The 16,607-nt window shown below is 31.6% G+C and overlaps 2 protein-coding genes across 2 annotated transcripts; both read left to right on the forward strand.

Annotated features, from left to right (window-relative positions):
* Positions 1-664: 664 nt before the first annotated feature.
* LOC114192236 (Transducin/WD40 repeat-like superfamily protein) lies at positions 665-7,742 on the forward strand. The gene is made up of 8 exons (XM_028081889.2): positions 665-889; positions 1,211-1,276; positions 1,364-1,453; positions 1,903-2,035; positions 3,789-3,907; positions 4,289-4,356; positions 5,231-5,279; positions 6,476-7,742. The coding sequence occupies exons 1-8, from the start codon at positions 833-835 to the stop codon at positions 7,499-7,501; spliced, it is 1,608 nt and encodes a 535-aa protein (XP_027937690.1). The 5' UTR covers positions 665-832; the 3' UTR covers positions 7,502-7,742.
* A 6,035-nt stretch (positions 7,743-13,777) lies between these two features.
* On the forward strand, positions 13,778-15,874 carry VTE5 (phytol kinase 1 VTE5). The gene is made up of 6 exons (XM_028079789.2): positions 13,778-14,135; positions 14,539-14,606; positions 14,718-14,849; positions 14,962-15,077; positions 15,173-15,287; positions 15,475-15,874. The coding sequence occupies exons 1-6, from the start codon at positions 13,839-13,841 to the stop codon at positions 15,656-15,658; spliced, it is 912 nt and encodes a 303-aa protein (XP_027935590.1). The 5' UTR covers positions 13,778-13,838; the 3' UTR covers positions 15,659-15,874.
* The last annotated feature ends 733 nt before the right edge of the window (positions 15,875-16,607 follow it).

Here is a 16,607-nt window from a genome sequence, read left to right on the forward strand (position 1 = left end):
ATAGGCCTTATTCACACAAGTAACGGAGAATATACTAAAATTTTGAAATATTATTTTCGGGCGCTCGAACGAAACCCATTTTTACTCCAAATTTTTAATAATATGGTCGTGATCTTTCATTACGTGTGACTATCTCCACTATAGAAAAAAAAAAGAACAAGTAAATCCACAAATTTTAATATAAAAAATATAAAAATATAAAAATTTATAAGTAAGAAAGACTTTATATATATTTATCGTTCAAAATAACAAATTTTTATCGACTATAGCGAAGAAACTTCATAGAAGTAAAAATATGAAAACAAAATTAATAGAGAATATTAGGGTTGGAAAATTTGAAACGATTATTTATTTATTTAAATGATTTAGTTTAGTTTAGTTTTTTTCTATTTTAATTTTGATTCATTTTGTTTTTCCGATTTGACACTGGCAGCATAATGTGACTGGACAGGAAAACCATATTTAATATATTTTTAAAATTAAAATATCAAATTGACTAGTTGCATATAGAAAATTAAAATTTAAGATTAAATAATTGAAGTACAGAGGAAATAAAAAATGATTTACGGCAATATTTTTTACAATGTGAAATAACCTATTTTACTCTCTTGCCATAAGTGCCAGCAAACTAAACTAAAATTACCAACCAAAAAATTATTCCATAAAACATTGCCGTAAATAGTAGAAATTAGGTGGTAGACGAGGCCGATTTCGTTCAAAACCCCAACACAAAACCCTTGTAACCCTGCGACGCCGTTTTCCTCGTCTCTCTCTGTTCCTCACTCCTCCGCCGTCTGCTCCGCCGTCCAAAGAGACCGAGCCGTGCCTCGAGATGGGTAAGAATGAAGAGAACGATGCTCTTACGAAGAACAAACCTTCCACTGAAAAGGTACTTCAGCACATAGTTTTTATGGACCCTAACTTGGTTTATGAATATTTCATTATGTTATTGTCGTTTTCCCTATTATATTGCATTTATTTTGTATACGAATGCTGAAGCGAAAGGAAGCCATGTTTGGATCTGGTTTAAGTTATTCAGTACACTTTTGAGCTCACAATTCGGAATGAGGAGTCGTCATAATTGTGTTTTAATATTTTAATATAATTTTATTTCTTTGTTAATCCAGGAGCATGCTGAATGTTTGGTATTTATGCTTTGTATTCTTAGTTTTTTTTTTTTTACTATTGATTTGATAATACTGCTTTGCAGGATATTTTGTCTGAGCTTGAGTTGAAAATGAAAAAGTATCTGAGAGGAGAAAGTGCTAATTTGGAGGTACAAGTCATTGAGGTTGCTGGAATTGAGACACTGGTGCTTGATAATGGAATCTTTTAGTCTTAATTTGTAAACTGTAATTTGCAGGGTTTGAAGGATAAAAAGCTGAAGGGTCAACTAGCTATTAAAGAGCAGTTATATGGAAAATCTGCACAAGCTGCTGCCAAGGCCGAGAAGGTATTACATTGAATTTATCTTTTATATTATTTTGTTTTTACATATCATATGCAATTGGATTGTTCTCTCAATGTTGTTCATGGGTGTGGACGAAAGCTCTGTGCAAAATATCGACGTGGCATGTTTGGTTGCATGCTTTAGTTTGATATCGGATTTATCATGAGGTAACATGATTTGATGCATAAGCATGTTTGAGTGTTTTGCTTCATGGTGGATCATTGTTGAGCTTAGCCAGGTTATTAGTTCTGGCCTAGGTTTTACTTTACTAATGAATTAGTTGAAGCTTATGCTCTAATTGGTATGAAGAGAAGTTAATTAAACCCGAATTGCATGGAAATTTGAAATATCACATTAATGCAATTAGTTAATTAGGCTGTTATGTAACAGTCAACATTGATGTTTTTGTTGTCAAAATATCCTTCCTATTAAGTAAAAATTCAACTATGCAGTGGCTTATGCCTAGTGAAGGAGGTTATCTGGAGGCTGAAGGCTTGGAAAAGACATGGAGGATCAAACAGGAGACAATAGCTCAAGAAGTAGATATCTCAAGCTCACGGAAACAGTATGATATTATTTTACCAGGTACTATTAATGATTGTTTCTTTTCATTTTAACTTTTTCAATATGTTGGTAGTAATTTCTTCTCTGGTGACCTACTTGTGTCATTATATACTGTGAATAAAAAATGCTTGATGTACTTGTTAGAAAAATGTTGTAGTGAGGATAATGGTAAAATTTGATTAGTTTGTTTCCTTATTTTTTATCATCATTACCAATTGGAAATGTGGATGTGGTCTTTTCTTGATCTGTTATTGAGCCAAGGATATCTTTACTGTTTTCTTGTCAAGAAAGTGAGATCGTATAGTTTGAGAATATCATGAAATTTGTGTGTGGAAGGAGCAGCACATTGGGTTTGAATTGGTCCCTGGGGCATAGTTGTAAACTCGGACTGAACTTGCTGGTTTGACCTTGAGCTGGAACTGTTATCGGTCTGGTCTGTGATGACTTCATTGACCCTGTTAAAATGGTAACCTCATCCGGTTTAGATGTTAACTCATTAATTCATCAAACTGTGCAGCAGCACATTACCCCACGGTGTCCATCAAGTCCAGGTGTATGTGAAGTGAACCTGCTAAGAGGAAAATTCAAATTAAATTTAATAATTGCACTAGCCTAGATTTGATCTAAAGTGCACAAGTTTGGAGCTACTCTCCTGACCACAAAACCAAATCATTTATTTGGACATGTGATAATGTGACTTATATATATATATATATATATATATATATATATATATATATATATATATATATATATATTATAGAAAGGTTATATATTATACAACTTTTATTTATAGACCAGTTCATACGGTTCAATTCATTGGTTCAATCAATAACTCAGACCGTTTCAGTGACCAACTTGTCTTTAAAACATTGCTATGGGTTGTTTGATTGCTCCTGCCTGAGAGGCTAGACTTATGTACTATGATTTATGTCTTGTTCTCTCAGAATCTTCTCCATTCATTAGCCATAAAACCTCTATTTACCTTGTGGCAAGGAATATGTGTATACCACTACTGATTATTGCATGTAAATTATTTAATGGGTATATTTACATATATTTCAATAATATTATGGATTGATGGAGCATGACATGTGATGCTTGTATGTATGTAATTCATTTTCTTTTCCTGTTGCATAATGGAAAACCCGATTTCTTTGGCTACTAAGCCAAACTGTTGTTGTGCTAGAGGTCAGATTGACCTTTTACACTTAATTCAAGTACATACAAACTTGAAAGGAGATCTGTTTAGTTCAGTAACTAAATGAATAGTTGGGGCTTGATGTGAGATGCAGGATGCATGAACCTTATTTTCTCTCCTGTTCTGACACAATGAAAAATCCATGTTTTTGGTTTGCAAGGCCAAATCATTGTTCTGTGGGCGAGATAAACCCTCTACAATCAGTCCAAGTGCATAAAAATTGGAAACTGATATAACTTGCACATAATTGCTTGTATATTGTTATAGGTACCAGATGGTCTCCTTTGTATGCTTTTTGCTCTTAAATCCTGACTCTTATTACTGATAAACCTTTTAAGAGAGTTTTGCCCCATAACTGTCTTTCACATTAAATATTATGATTTAATGCAATGACTTCAATTTCAGTAGAAGTTATTGAAGTTGTGTGCTTCATAATTAATTGACTAGTGAGAAGTTGATGTAGTTTTTTAGTTATGTCGTAAAAATAATATTCCTTTATTTTTTACTTGTTCTTGACTTTGTTATCTTCGTGATTGGCCATTTATTGTATTTGGTTACAATCCATATTTGCAGAACTTGGTCCATACACTCTGGATTTTACTTCAAGTGGCCGGTATATGGCTGTGGGTGGTCGTAAGGGCCATCTAGGAATAGTGGACATGATAAATCTGAGCCTAATTAGAGAGCTTCAGGTATGCCCAATCCTAGTTGAGCTTGTTATGCTGGGTTTTACTATTACTAACTAATAAATTTCATAATATGTTTTATGTTCAAGAACATTGTTTGATTTGTTCTTTTCTAGTGGTAATGTTCATTGTGACATATATACATGACATCATTCAGTGCTGATATTGACCACTGAAAATAACCAAAACAACGTTTGTTGAGGTTTTTGTGAATAGCTGATTGTTAATTGCCGTAACATTTTAAAACATGTTTTTTGGTGAAAAAGTTTTTTTTTTCTTTTCAAAAAATGATCCTAGGTTCATGATAGCTGAAAACTGTTTAAAAATATAATTGGCCGTATAAGGATATTACTGAGTTTTCCAGAAAACTGTTTTTTATTGTTTCAGGTAAGGGAAACAGTGCGTGATGTGGTATTCTTGCACAATGAGCTCTTCTTTGCTGCTGCACAGAAAAAGTAATTTCTCTTCCTTTATTTGGTATTCCACTGTTTAATCTAAGTAACAACTTGGTTCTAACAATAATTTGATTACTCTTTAATGATGTAGACATGTAATCATCCTAGTTACATGTTTGTAAGTATGTCGGCATTTGACACTGTCATAGTTCGGATGTCAACACCATTAATTCAGAAGTAATATAATAACTGTGTGCACCAGATTAACATATTTATTAAATGATGAATATCATAAACATTAAAATGTTTTTTGGAGGTATCAATTAATTTATGTTATTACAACAAATGCATCTCTTAAATCTGAATGGTGAAATAAGTGAGGTTGGGGGAGGGGTATGGTTGGAAGTTCCCAAAATAAAAGAGTGACATGAATAAACTTTAATTAAAAAATTTGGGGCAGGGATCTTCAATTTATATGACGCACCCCACCTACACCTGCTATTCAAATTTGCGGACACTTATTAACTAATTATATGTGACTTTGAAAAAAATAGCATTCATTACAACATCAATGCATAATTTTTATAAGTTTTTTCTTGCAATAAACTATAGCCAACGATGGCGGTCTTTTAAGATTGATTTTATTTTTTCCCTTGGGAGGTGAAACGAATTTTAAAACTATGGTTACCTAATTCTTGTTTTTACGTTTCTTAATTCGACATGCTTCCTGCTTAGTACTTAAACATGAATATCAGATCAGTTCCTTATTTAATCCTTTAAGATTTTTACTTTCATCTCTGGTTGTGGTAGCATGATGAGCTTAATCAATCCATGTAAATCTTATGATATTCTTGTTGTTTTTCTGTAATTTGGAACCCAAAATAAGGTATCCATGAATTCATGTATATGATGACTTGAATATTGAATTTGACAGGTATTCATACATCTATAATCGAGAAGGCACTGAGCTTCACTGCCTTAAGGTTGTTATATTTCTTTTGCAATTATTTTTTTATAAATTTTAGCTATTAGTGTATTATCGTTGTTTGGAGTGTATCTGCATACGCTCATACTTGATGAACAAGTTTATCTTTTGTATTTAAACCTTTCATTTTGGTATGCTTGACTTTTAAATATCACATTTAGTTGGTATTTTTATTTCCAATGTTATTTATCTGAAGATTCAATAAACTCTTTTACTACCCAGAAGCTCGGTTATGTTATGAGTCATAGGGTTTATTATAGGACATGTTATGACATGCATATCCAATACTAGTGCTGCTTCACATTGCTATTAATCTTAATTTGGACACTGTTAGGAGTTAGGAGAAAGGGGAGGGAAATTAGTTAGGACCTATCATTCGGTAAATTGAGCACTTGCTATTTGTAAAAGGAAGTATTTCTTTTGAAGAGGAAACTGTTGGAGGAGGGACCTCTTTCCTTTTTGTTCTTTTCTTTTGCAATCAGTCAAGGAATACAATCTTTCTATGTTTCTCTGTTTCGTAATTCGAGTTAGGAGGCACCCCTTCGTTTATTTGGTTAGGCTGGTTAAATTATGTTGAATTTAAGAATGAGATACCATTAGTGGAACTTAATGATGACAATTATATCGAAAATGTAACAAGTGAGGACTCGTTATATTGAGAAATGAGATCTATAAATCTGTGCATTTAGTCAAATTTGAATAGAAGGTTAATGGACATTTCTTTTTAAGTGATCATGTGACAACTAATTAACTTTTCATTTTGAATATCCAAATATGATTGTATGACTTTATAGTTTTCATTTGTTACAATAAGAGTTCTCAATTGATGCACCCCCTTATATACGAAGAAGGATTATAACTTACACCACATTACATCACCAACTTGTACACTTATGTAATTTGTCACAATAATCCATAGTTTTCTCTTGATACACCTCACACACACATATATGTATGTATGCATAGGATTTTATTTTTTTATTGATCCAATCCTTGAATTTTAATTCGATGTTACTTTGATTATGTGCATTGATATTTTGTCAAATATAGATCATGGTTCTTGTTATCCTATTTTTTGAATTGTAGGTTATGTCAATTTTGATGTACATTAGTGAGATATGGAATAATTTTGTTGTAATGTAAGATTTTGGACACATGGGATGCTTCCTTATAAACGGTTTCCTTTTTCTCCAGGAACATGGTCCAGTGTTGAGGCTTCAGTTTCTGAAAAACCATTTTCTCTTGGCTACACTCAATAAGTTTGGGCAGCTTCGCTATCAGGACGTTACAATGGGTTCAATGGCTGGTAGTTTTAAAACTGGCTTAGGACGTACAGATGTGATGCAAGTAAACCCCTTCAATGGGGTTGTTTCTTTAGGTCACTCAGGTGGTACTGTTACCATGTGGAAGCCGACCAGTTCTGCTCCTCTTGTCAAGATGCTATGTCATCAAGGGCCTGTTTCAGCGCTGGCATTTCACTCAAATGGCCACTTGATGGCCACTGCAGGGAAAGATAAAAAAGTCAAGCTTTGGGACTTAAGGAAATTTGAGGTTCTTCAAACCTTACCTGGTCATGCAAATACTCTGGATTTTAGTCAAAAGGGCTTACTTGCTTGCGGTAATGGCTCATTGGTCCAGGTTCTGCGAGATGTTTCTGGTACACAGAATTATTCCAGGTACATGACTCATTCCATGGTGAAAGGTTACCAGGTAGGAAAATTAATATTTCGACCATATGAAGATGTTTTGGGTATAGGGCACTCCACGGGTTGGTCTAGTATTCTTATTCCAGGAGCTGGAGAACCCAACTTTGACTCATGGGTTGCAAACCCGTTCGAAACTTCCAAACAGAGAAGAGAAAAGGAAATACGGGCTCTACTTGATAAGCTCCCACCCGAGACTATCATGTTGGATCCCAGCAAGATTGGTACGGTGAAACCAAAAAGAGAGAAGCCAACAAAGGAAGAGAAGGAGGCTGAGATTGAAGCTGCCGTTGAAGCTGCTAAGGGCATGAAACTGAAGAACAAGACAAAAGGAAGAAACAAGTCAGGTAAAAGGGTACAGAAAAAGCAAGACGCAGTTACTAGAGTGAAGAGGCCCTACTTGGAGCAGAAAATTCAAGAAGAGGAAAACTTGTCAAGAAAGAAGCAGAAAACTAGTGAGGGTGTTGAACTACCAAAATCTTTACAACGGTTTGCTCGTAAAAAACCATCATCGTGATCTAACTTTCAAGTAGCCTTGTATTCTATATCACTGTTCTCCCTTTGATTATAAGCTTGTATTTTTTGTTGCCCTTCATATTTGTAGTCCTTTAGCCTCGAAGTTGGCGTTTTTGTGCCCTTTAAGTAAGGGGCATATCCAAATTTTGCCTCAGAGACCCCTTGATTAGAGTTTTTTTAATTCTAAGAAATCTTCTTTACCTACACAAAAATCTGATCATTAATGATTCGTTTGACTAAAAGTAGTGTCTGGATTTGTGTAATAGAGCAGTGTCACTCGAGTATCTTTCAAAAAGTAGCTGACATTTACTCTTGACTATTTGAAAACTGATAGTTCAATAGCAGAGCAGTAAAAAAACACTTCCATAACTTTTAGTTATTATTGAGGATGTATGTTCGGAAAGTTTTACTTCAGCTATGTTTTAATTGATGGAAAAACATGAAATGAAATATATGGAATGAAAACATAACATGATGGAAATTTCGTTCCATTTCTAGTGTACGAAATTTATTGTGGTTTCTTATTGTGATTTGGTAGATGTGGACATGTTCTGTACAAATTTATAGAAACAAGTGCCCCTGGAGCTGTTTATAAACCATATTCTGCAAGTAATAGGAGGTTAAAGAGCTGCTGTAAAATAGTGTACTGAAATGGTTTTCGATCGATTAGATATATATTTTGAGGTATGACAGATGAATATATATATATATATATATATATATATATATATATATTTCATTTGTTGTTCATAAAACTGTTACTACTAGACCTCTTTTTATTTATGACTAAAAGCAGTGCATTATTTTTTTGCTACTCAACATGTTACTGAGTTCTACACCCAGAGGAACCTTTTGCCATCGTCTTAGTCATGGTGGATCTTATTGTGTAGGTAATGAACGACTAAATCACAAATTAAAGATTATAGATATCGTAATGTATGCATTTTTCATTCCATTGAACCAGTAAATGGTTTTTTATCACATGGATTAACCACCCTTAATAATGTTGTTTATTGTCTTAAATAAACAACAACAAATAAAAAACGTATAACTAAATTTAAATATAATATAATAAATAAATTATAATACATAATATACATTTAGTGCTTGTAACAGCAATTTTTTTTTAATTTAAATCTGACTTAACAAATTTATAAAATAATTATTCTTTAAACTTTGGTACTTACGCTCTTTAAGATATTTAGAATAAAACATATATTAACAGGGTTTGATTATATTTGGTGATTTTTTAAGTAAGTAGTATATCACAAAAGTATATTTTAGTTATTGGTTTGAGTAGTAATCATAATGATTTGTGTAATATTATTTAAAATAAAAAATTAGTTATATATAGTAATTTGTAAAACATTGCTTTTATTTTAAATTTATTATATTAAGTAACATGTAGACATAGGTTGAATATTAAGGTATTTCTTCGTATAAGACTAACAATTTGCAAAGTGAATCTCTATATTTGATGCTAAACTCATTTAATAGATAATTTTTTTATGCACATCACGATCATGGATATATATATTTTTTAAAGTATTAATTGGATTCGAATCCAATTGTTATACATATACCATTGATATCACATAATTGTAAAAAAGTAATTTCACATTATTATTACTAGTATTAATAATAATGCTCTCATTGGATCATTATTATTACTTTCACAGGTCGATTATGATTCTTAATATTATTATTATATTTTCTTTCATAGTCACTGCCTATATTTATATCTCTAAATAAACCACTCCCTTACTATTATTATAACTATTATTTTCACTCTTTCTATAATATTGTCTCCTCTCATCATTATAATTATTATTGTTGTGATTCTTCCTCTTATAATCTCCAGGATTTCATGAATATGTATTAGAGCAAAGACTATTTCCTATAATAAAATATCAAGAAAGGGAGATGTTGCGTGTATTATTAAATTGATTAATGACATTTATATATTAAGATTCTATTATTAATTATTAATGTAATAGAATTGGATGAGAGCAACTCTAAACTTCTGAATATTTGAATAAAAACAAAATAAACTAAAAAAGCTGGAAAGGGAATTTGGTGAACTTTTTATGGCTGTAGAAACAAGTAGACACAAAATATTTAAAGTTTGTTGGCTTTGTTGAATAATTGTTGAATGGTTGTTGGCAAAATGAAATAAATTTATTAAGGAAACTTTGGAAGAAGGGTGAATATAAATGGACATGTAACAGTTTGGTGTTGATGATAGCAGAAAATGTTATTATTTTCTCTTACTTAACTCTCATACCAAACATTTTTCCTCTATTTATAGCCTTACAACACCGCCATTGACAAACCCCATAATATTAAAAAAAAAAACTTATAAATTTATCTACCATTTTCTCTATTTATAGTTAACTACAATTTTTTTTATTCTTTTAAGTATTTTGAGTCTTGTAGGTATTTTATAATTCTTTTTACTACTCGAAAATGAATCTATTTGGTTTAAATAATTGTAGCCTACATGATATTCGATCACGTGACTATAAAATATAATAAGCTTCTATTTAAATTCCTATAGCATGATGAGTCAACTTCAAATGTACCATTGTTTCTTTTATAGCTTTTCCATAACAAACTTCCAACCCTACATTTTTTATTTTATTTTTGCTAAAGTTTTAATATATTCTCTTTCATAAAAATATCTTCTTGTTAATGTTGATCATTCTGAATATTTTCATCATGTCTCACTTGAATTCTATCGTCATTTTTTTATTATTTTCCGTGTAGATAATTTCATTTACTTATAGATAAAGCAAGAATATCATATTTACATAGCCTCACTTTTGTCCTCTTGAATCATTGATCAATGAATAGCTTGCTTCAAGTCGAACTTTTTTTAATTTTAACACTTTAATTTCATTGTCTTTGCTTCAAATATCTGTGGTTGCTTTTGTCTTCAAAAACACTATTTATTAACGTCCAATCGGTGAATATTCTATCCTTTTTATGCTACAAGAGAGTCATGAAAACTCCAATTGCATTTAGGAGAACAATTAAAACAAACATTTAAAGTAAATACATATAGTATAAAATTTTCTTTTTAAATATACAAATGAAGTATACGTCGGAAGTTACACGTCAACTAGAGAGAAAATCAGTTCACAATATATAAGTAGATACAGACCTTGCAAGCCAATTTTATGGAATTGAGTTAGATTTAAAGTCCACTCTTAACATGATGTCAGAACTAAATTAGAATCTATCCTCACTCTATAAATTATATATTAAAAGTCTCACATCAACTAGATTTGTGGAGTTAAATTAGAATTACCCAAAATGAAAAGATTGCTAAAAAAAAATGCAAACCTCTGCATCTGTATGGATTGACCTAACTACATTGAAAATTTTTAAACTGTATGATCACTTTAAACAATTAACTCACTGTTGATATGTCAGGTTGATCAGCAATTGCATAAGCTGTTCTTGGAAAAAAAAATAATGAATTCGTACGTAACATACGATTTTATTAAAAATATAACTTACGTTTACTAATACCACTTTATTTATTTTTTTTCAATATAAACCCTTTGTAATCATTTTTTTCCTGAAATTTAAAAAAAATTGTAATCATGATCGAAAAAAGAAATCAAATTTTTATTTAGAATTCATCCAATTTTTAGTAAATTTCATCCATTTTTATAGGTATGAATTATTGGGGCATAACCCATGTGGAATCAGAAAAATAATTGATGGAACAGTGAGTGAGTAAATGGTGGTACATGTTTTGCAGAAGGTGACATTGAGTTCACTGGTTTATTCACACACCACACTCAATCAAATGAGTCAGACACAGAAGTTTAGGTGCTCATAAAACATAATACTTGGAAGACACTTTATTTTGTAAGATTCAATTTTATAAATTATTTAACTTTTTTATTTTTATTTAATTTTGAATTCTTAACCATGATAATATTCATAAAATTATATTTATTTATTTTTCTTAGGTACCTCTGTAATTGGAACTGTAACTGCAGATGTAATTATTTGTGCAGGCTTTGGTTTTATCTGAAGTTGTTGTGGCACATGAAAGAGGTGGAAAAAATAAAGAGGTACTCTGCAACCTGCGAACCAAACCCAATGTGTTTGGTTTCAATTGAGACGTGACTTTGTAAAAGATTCTTTCACTTTTTACTCTTAGTAGTTTTACATCAAAAAGATATTTTTCAAATAATCGTGGTTAATTTTGTCATCTGAATTATGATAATATTAAATAAGTGTAAAAATTTACTCCATTATGTCAGAGAACAATTACCGCAACGTTCCATTAAGATAGAACTTCTAATGAAATAAATAATTTAATTAATGATAATAAATTATAACGCGTATATGTTTAGAATAAATATAATTATCTTTTTCTTATAATAAGTTTTGATTATTTATTATATTAAAAAACTTAAAAAAAAAAAAGAACTACAGTGATATGTTTTGTATGTGAACCTGTATTTTTAGAGAGTAAGTTAGGATTTTTTAACATTGTTTGGTCTAGTCATATTCTTTTTTTTTGTAGCAAAAAAGGAAAAAAAGTAAGGAGAATTAATAATTTTGAGTTAAGCAAATTGTTTTGGATTTTTGGAATTGAAAGACCAAAGATGATTTGAGATTAAGAATTTAAAAAGGAAAATTTAGCATAACTTGGATAATTAATTGTAGTTTAGTTTAGTTGTTGACATCTAAAAGTCTTTTATGAGTAAATGATGTGTTTGAACTAGTTATAATTGGATATTGTATGAGTGTTATAATAAATACTTGAGATTAACTGCTATAAGAGTTTTGAAGTATTAACGCGACATTAAATTTATGTTTTAAATTTGTTAAGGACGGTTTTGGTAGAAAAAAGTTTGGTAAATTTTGAGTAAAATGTCAAAGATATTATATATTTTATGATTTTAATTTGATTGATAAAGATATCATATATTTTATTTTCTTGTATTATTATTAAATATTTATATATTATGCAGGATTATATATGTAAGATTCTTATTTGACTCTCTCTTTAGTCCTATGTCTCTTATTCTTAGGAGGTCTTCCTCTACTAGCAGATTTTTTCGAAAAATTTCATTTATTCTGATGTAAATGACAAGCAGATCCTATATTTCTTGATTTCAATAGAACTCCTTACAAACAAAATTTAAGATTGAAGATAAGGAAAGAGATTAATTAATATAAAGCTTAATATTTTATACTTCTAATAATTAACTTTATAATAGAACAAAGTTCAAAGAAGGGAGAGAAAAGGATTTTTTTGGATTTGAGGTTGAATAGAAAGAAGAAGAATTGAAGACCACCTAAGAAAGTTGTTTCTGTTGGCAACCATTGTTGTTCACTTAGTTTATACATTATATAAAGTTGTTTCCCATCCAAATAAAAGTTCAATAATAACTAAAAGTCAAATTATTTATGTTTTATACTCCTTTCGTAACATCTTGTTCTCACTTCTCTATCATACGTGTATAAAGCTAAGAATAACCAAAAAAAAAAAATTCCATACAAAATTTTATTAGATAATTTATTATATTAAAAGTTTAACAGAATTAGTTTTAATGTTTAATTCTTTTATCACATAAAAATATACCCATACATAATTTCTAACGAGAAAAATTCACATATTAAAGTTTTGAATTAAATATATTTTTATCTAGTTCTTCTTCAAGACTGTTGATCAATTTTAAATATAATTCTCGTATTTCTTCTCAAACTTCCATGTGTAATTTTCTATTATACCCTCGTAGATCACTTTGGTTGGATTTGTCTTTATTCCCTCAATTGGCTTATTTATTGATCATCAATCTATTCTTATTTGGTATTTTCTATAACCTAAATTACTTATATTTTCAATTGAAACACATGTAAATTATAAGTCACAACATAGGAGTTAAACTAGCTCATAATCTATTAGAAAAATAAATATCAAGATTTTACACGATTCAATATTAGAAGTCAATTTCTTTAACCTAAACACATTTACTTTTAGTGTAAATTTCACAATTCATTTATCTAACTATTAACTCTAAAGATTCTTTTGGGTTGAGTGATAAAGTGACACACTTTTAACATGTGTTACTTAAATGATGATCATGTCCCCACGTGGAGTAAATTAATTGGGTTTGTTAATTTTTTTTTTTGTTTTTATTTTGTCATAATATAACTCTTATTAAATTATTATGTATTGATTTGAAAGAACATAGATAGTGTTTTTTTTTTTTAATTAAACAATGGTTACTTAGACACAAGTAAACAAATAAGAAAGTTATCCCTCCATTTTTTTTTGTTGCTGTCTCTTAGTGTTTGTGTTTTGAACCATGACGCTCTTATCCTCTCACCTCCTTCTATTCTCCGCCGTGCACCGACGAACGCCGCCGCCGTGCACCACCCTCTTCCGTTGGAACAAGCCAACAATAATAGACGGCACCGTCCGTTTTCTGCGTTCTCCTGTCATGCCAGGTGTCGTTTTGGATCAAAGGGTGTCGCGGTTTGTTGTCCCCGCCGCAGCAGAAGATCTGCTCTACAATGCCGGGGCCACCGTTGGTGTTCTCGGCGGCGCGTACGCCCTCGTACGTGCCTTTGATGAACTCACGCGGAGGAACATCCTCCATCAGGTACAACTTCAATCTTTGTTCAGTCACTGCTTGCATGCAGATACACAATTTCCAAAACAGAGTTCTTTTTTTTTTTTTTTCAGTTTGACTAATTATTGATAAATATTCGTAGAAAAAAAATAAAATGAATTAAATTTGTTTTACATCCATTGGAAGAAATTTTAAGTTGCAATGAATTGTTATGATGCTGATTCCAATGCAAATTTAAGGTGCAAGTAACAAATAGTCCATCCTTTAGGAAACCTACGCTGAAGGATTGAAAAGGGTACCACAAAAAATAGGTTTATTTGTTTCCTTCAATTTGGGTTCTGGGTTTTATTTTCTGATTTGTGTGTTGGTGGAAGTTTGGGTGCTTGCTTGACTATGATGTGACCCTTTGGTTCTGTGGAAATTGGTTGGACAGGGTCTGAGCAGAAAGCTGGTGCATATATTGTCTGGGTTGCTTTTTCTGGTTTCTTGGCCTATTTTCAGGTATCTCATTTCTGTGTTAGAGATCATGGTTTTTTATCTTTCATACGAGGAAGATGTGAGCTGTGTGTAATGCTGATTTGTTTGAATGTTTTGATTTTAATGCTAGGATAGCAACTCCCCTAAGGCTCGCTACTTTGCCGCTTTTGTACCTCTCGTCAATTGCTTGAGGCTTTTGGTGAATGGCCTGTCATTGGCTTCTGATGAGGGACTCATCAAATCATTGACCAGAGAAGGAGATCCACAGTAAATTTCCTTTTTTATTGTATCTGGTTTTTTGTTTTATATGCTCATGGCGTTGTTGAGAAACTGCAAATTTGGTCCAGGCAAGGCATTAAATGTTCATTTTTGCCTGCAGAGAATTGCTAAGGGGTCCTCTTTATTATGTTTTGATTTTGATCTTTTGTGCTCTTGTGTTCTGGCGTGAGTCTCCAGTTGGTGTGGTCTCGTTGGGAATGATGTGTGGAGGGGACGGTAATAATATAGTAAATAGACTTTCTTCTACATTCTTATCTAAGTGATGGTTTTCTGCTTTTGTTTTTTCAGCATTGAACTTGATGATTTTGCAGGTGTAGCTGATATCATCGGTAGAAAATATGGGTCCATGAAGATTCCTTACAATCAAAACAAGAGTTGGGCCGGTAGCATATCTATGCTTGTTTTTGGATTCTTGGTTTCAATTGGGTGTGTAACAATCTTATCCAACTTTTCCTTTCACTCATTAGGAAATCGACTTAAAGATCAACTTCATTCAGTTTTCTTTCTACTTTATGGCTGGATATATGAACTAAAAATACATATAAAATGGGAAATGACATTGCTCACAGTAGATATTTGACACTGATGCTTTTGATCTTATTATTGCATGTAGGATACTGTGCTACTATTCAGTTTTAGGACACGTGCAGTTGGATTGGGCAAGTACTGTGCCCAGAGTTGCTTTTATTTCTTTCGTGGCAACAATTGTGGAGTCCCTTCCCATTACTGAGATAGTAGATGACAACATCTCTGTTCCACTAGTTACAATGGCAGTGGCATTTTTAACTTTTCACTAACTCTTGAAGCCTACTGGCTTAGATCCCCAGAAAAGTCATACGTATCTTCTCTATTCAAAATTTTCTTACAGTGCGGCAATACGAAATTATCTCTAGTTTGTTCATCGTAGAGGAATTGTTAAAAAAAGTTACTCAAAATCATTGTCGAGAATAGCTATAACTATTCTGTTGTGTTGATGTCTTAATTAACACTCTGCATATCTATTTTTATTTGAATTTAAGAATCTTGTACATTAAAAAAGCGGTTAATCACAATTGATACCAAGTCTCTTTGAAAATTACACCCAAATCTATTGGTTAAGCATCGATAGCAGGTTTTTGATGTCAGAGTAATGACTATGCAGTGGCAATTTTGCACGTCTCGTCCCAATCGCAGTCAATTTGCCTCAATGGATGAGTCACGGAACACACTCCAAAGCGTAGCTTAGATCCTTAATATAGTTTAGGTGAACCTTTGAATGAAGCTAATACACCAACACTGGTTGGATGTTTTAATCTGTGCGTTAAAGAAAACGTCACATCTTTGCCTAACTACCATTCTGCACCTAGCAATTAGTCAAAATTATGCATATCTGGCCAAAGGAAAAGGGTCCTTATTAATTGTTTTTGGTAGCACATGTAATTCAGCACAAACAACTTTTAGTTATGTTTGGTAGAATTGAATGGTCAGGTCCACCCACAGGTTATCGGAATGGACAATTATTATTATTGGTAAATGGAATGATTGATGATACAGCCTTAGTTCATCTGCAATCTGAACCACACGTCAGGAAATAATTGATAGCTTACAAGCGCAACAGTGTCTCTTCATGGCATGTGATCTCACTATCTAGATTCTGGACTTTCAGCACAACAAACAAACAAACAGTGATTGAATTTATGCAGATGTACTTTTACAGCAGAGCTTACCAAATGCACTCTAATTTGCTTGTTAAGAAGCACCCACTTA

This window comes from Vigna unguiculata, chromosome 7 (assembly GCF_037176805.1).
Source record: "Vigna unguiculata cultivar grain cowpea cultivar isolate G323 ecotype 2 chromosome 7, ASM3717680v1, whole genome shotgun sequence".
Classification (NCBI taxonomy): domain Eukaryota; kingdom Viridiplantae; phylum Streptophyta; class Magnoliopsida; order Fabales; family Fabaceae; genus Vigna; species Vigna unguiculata.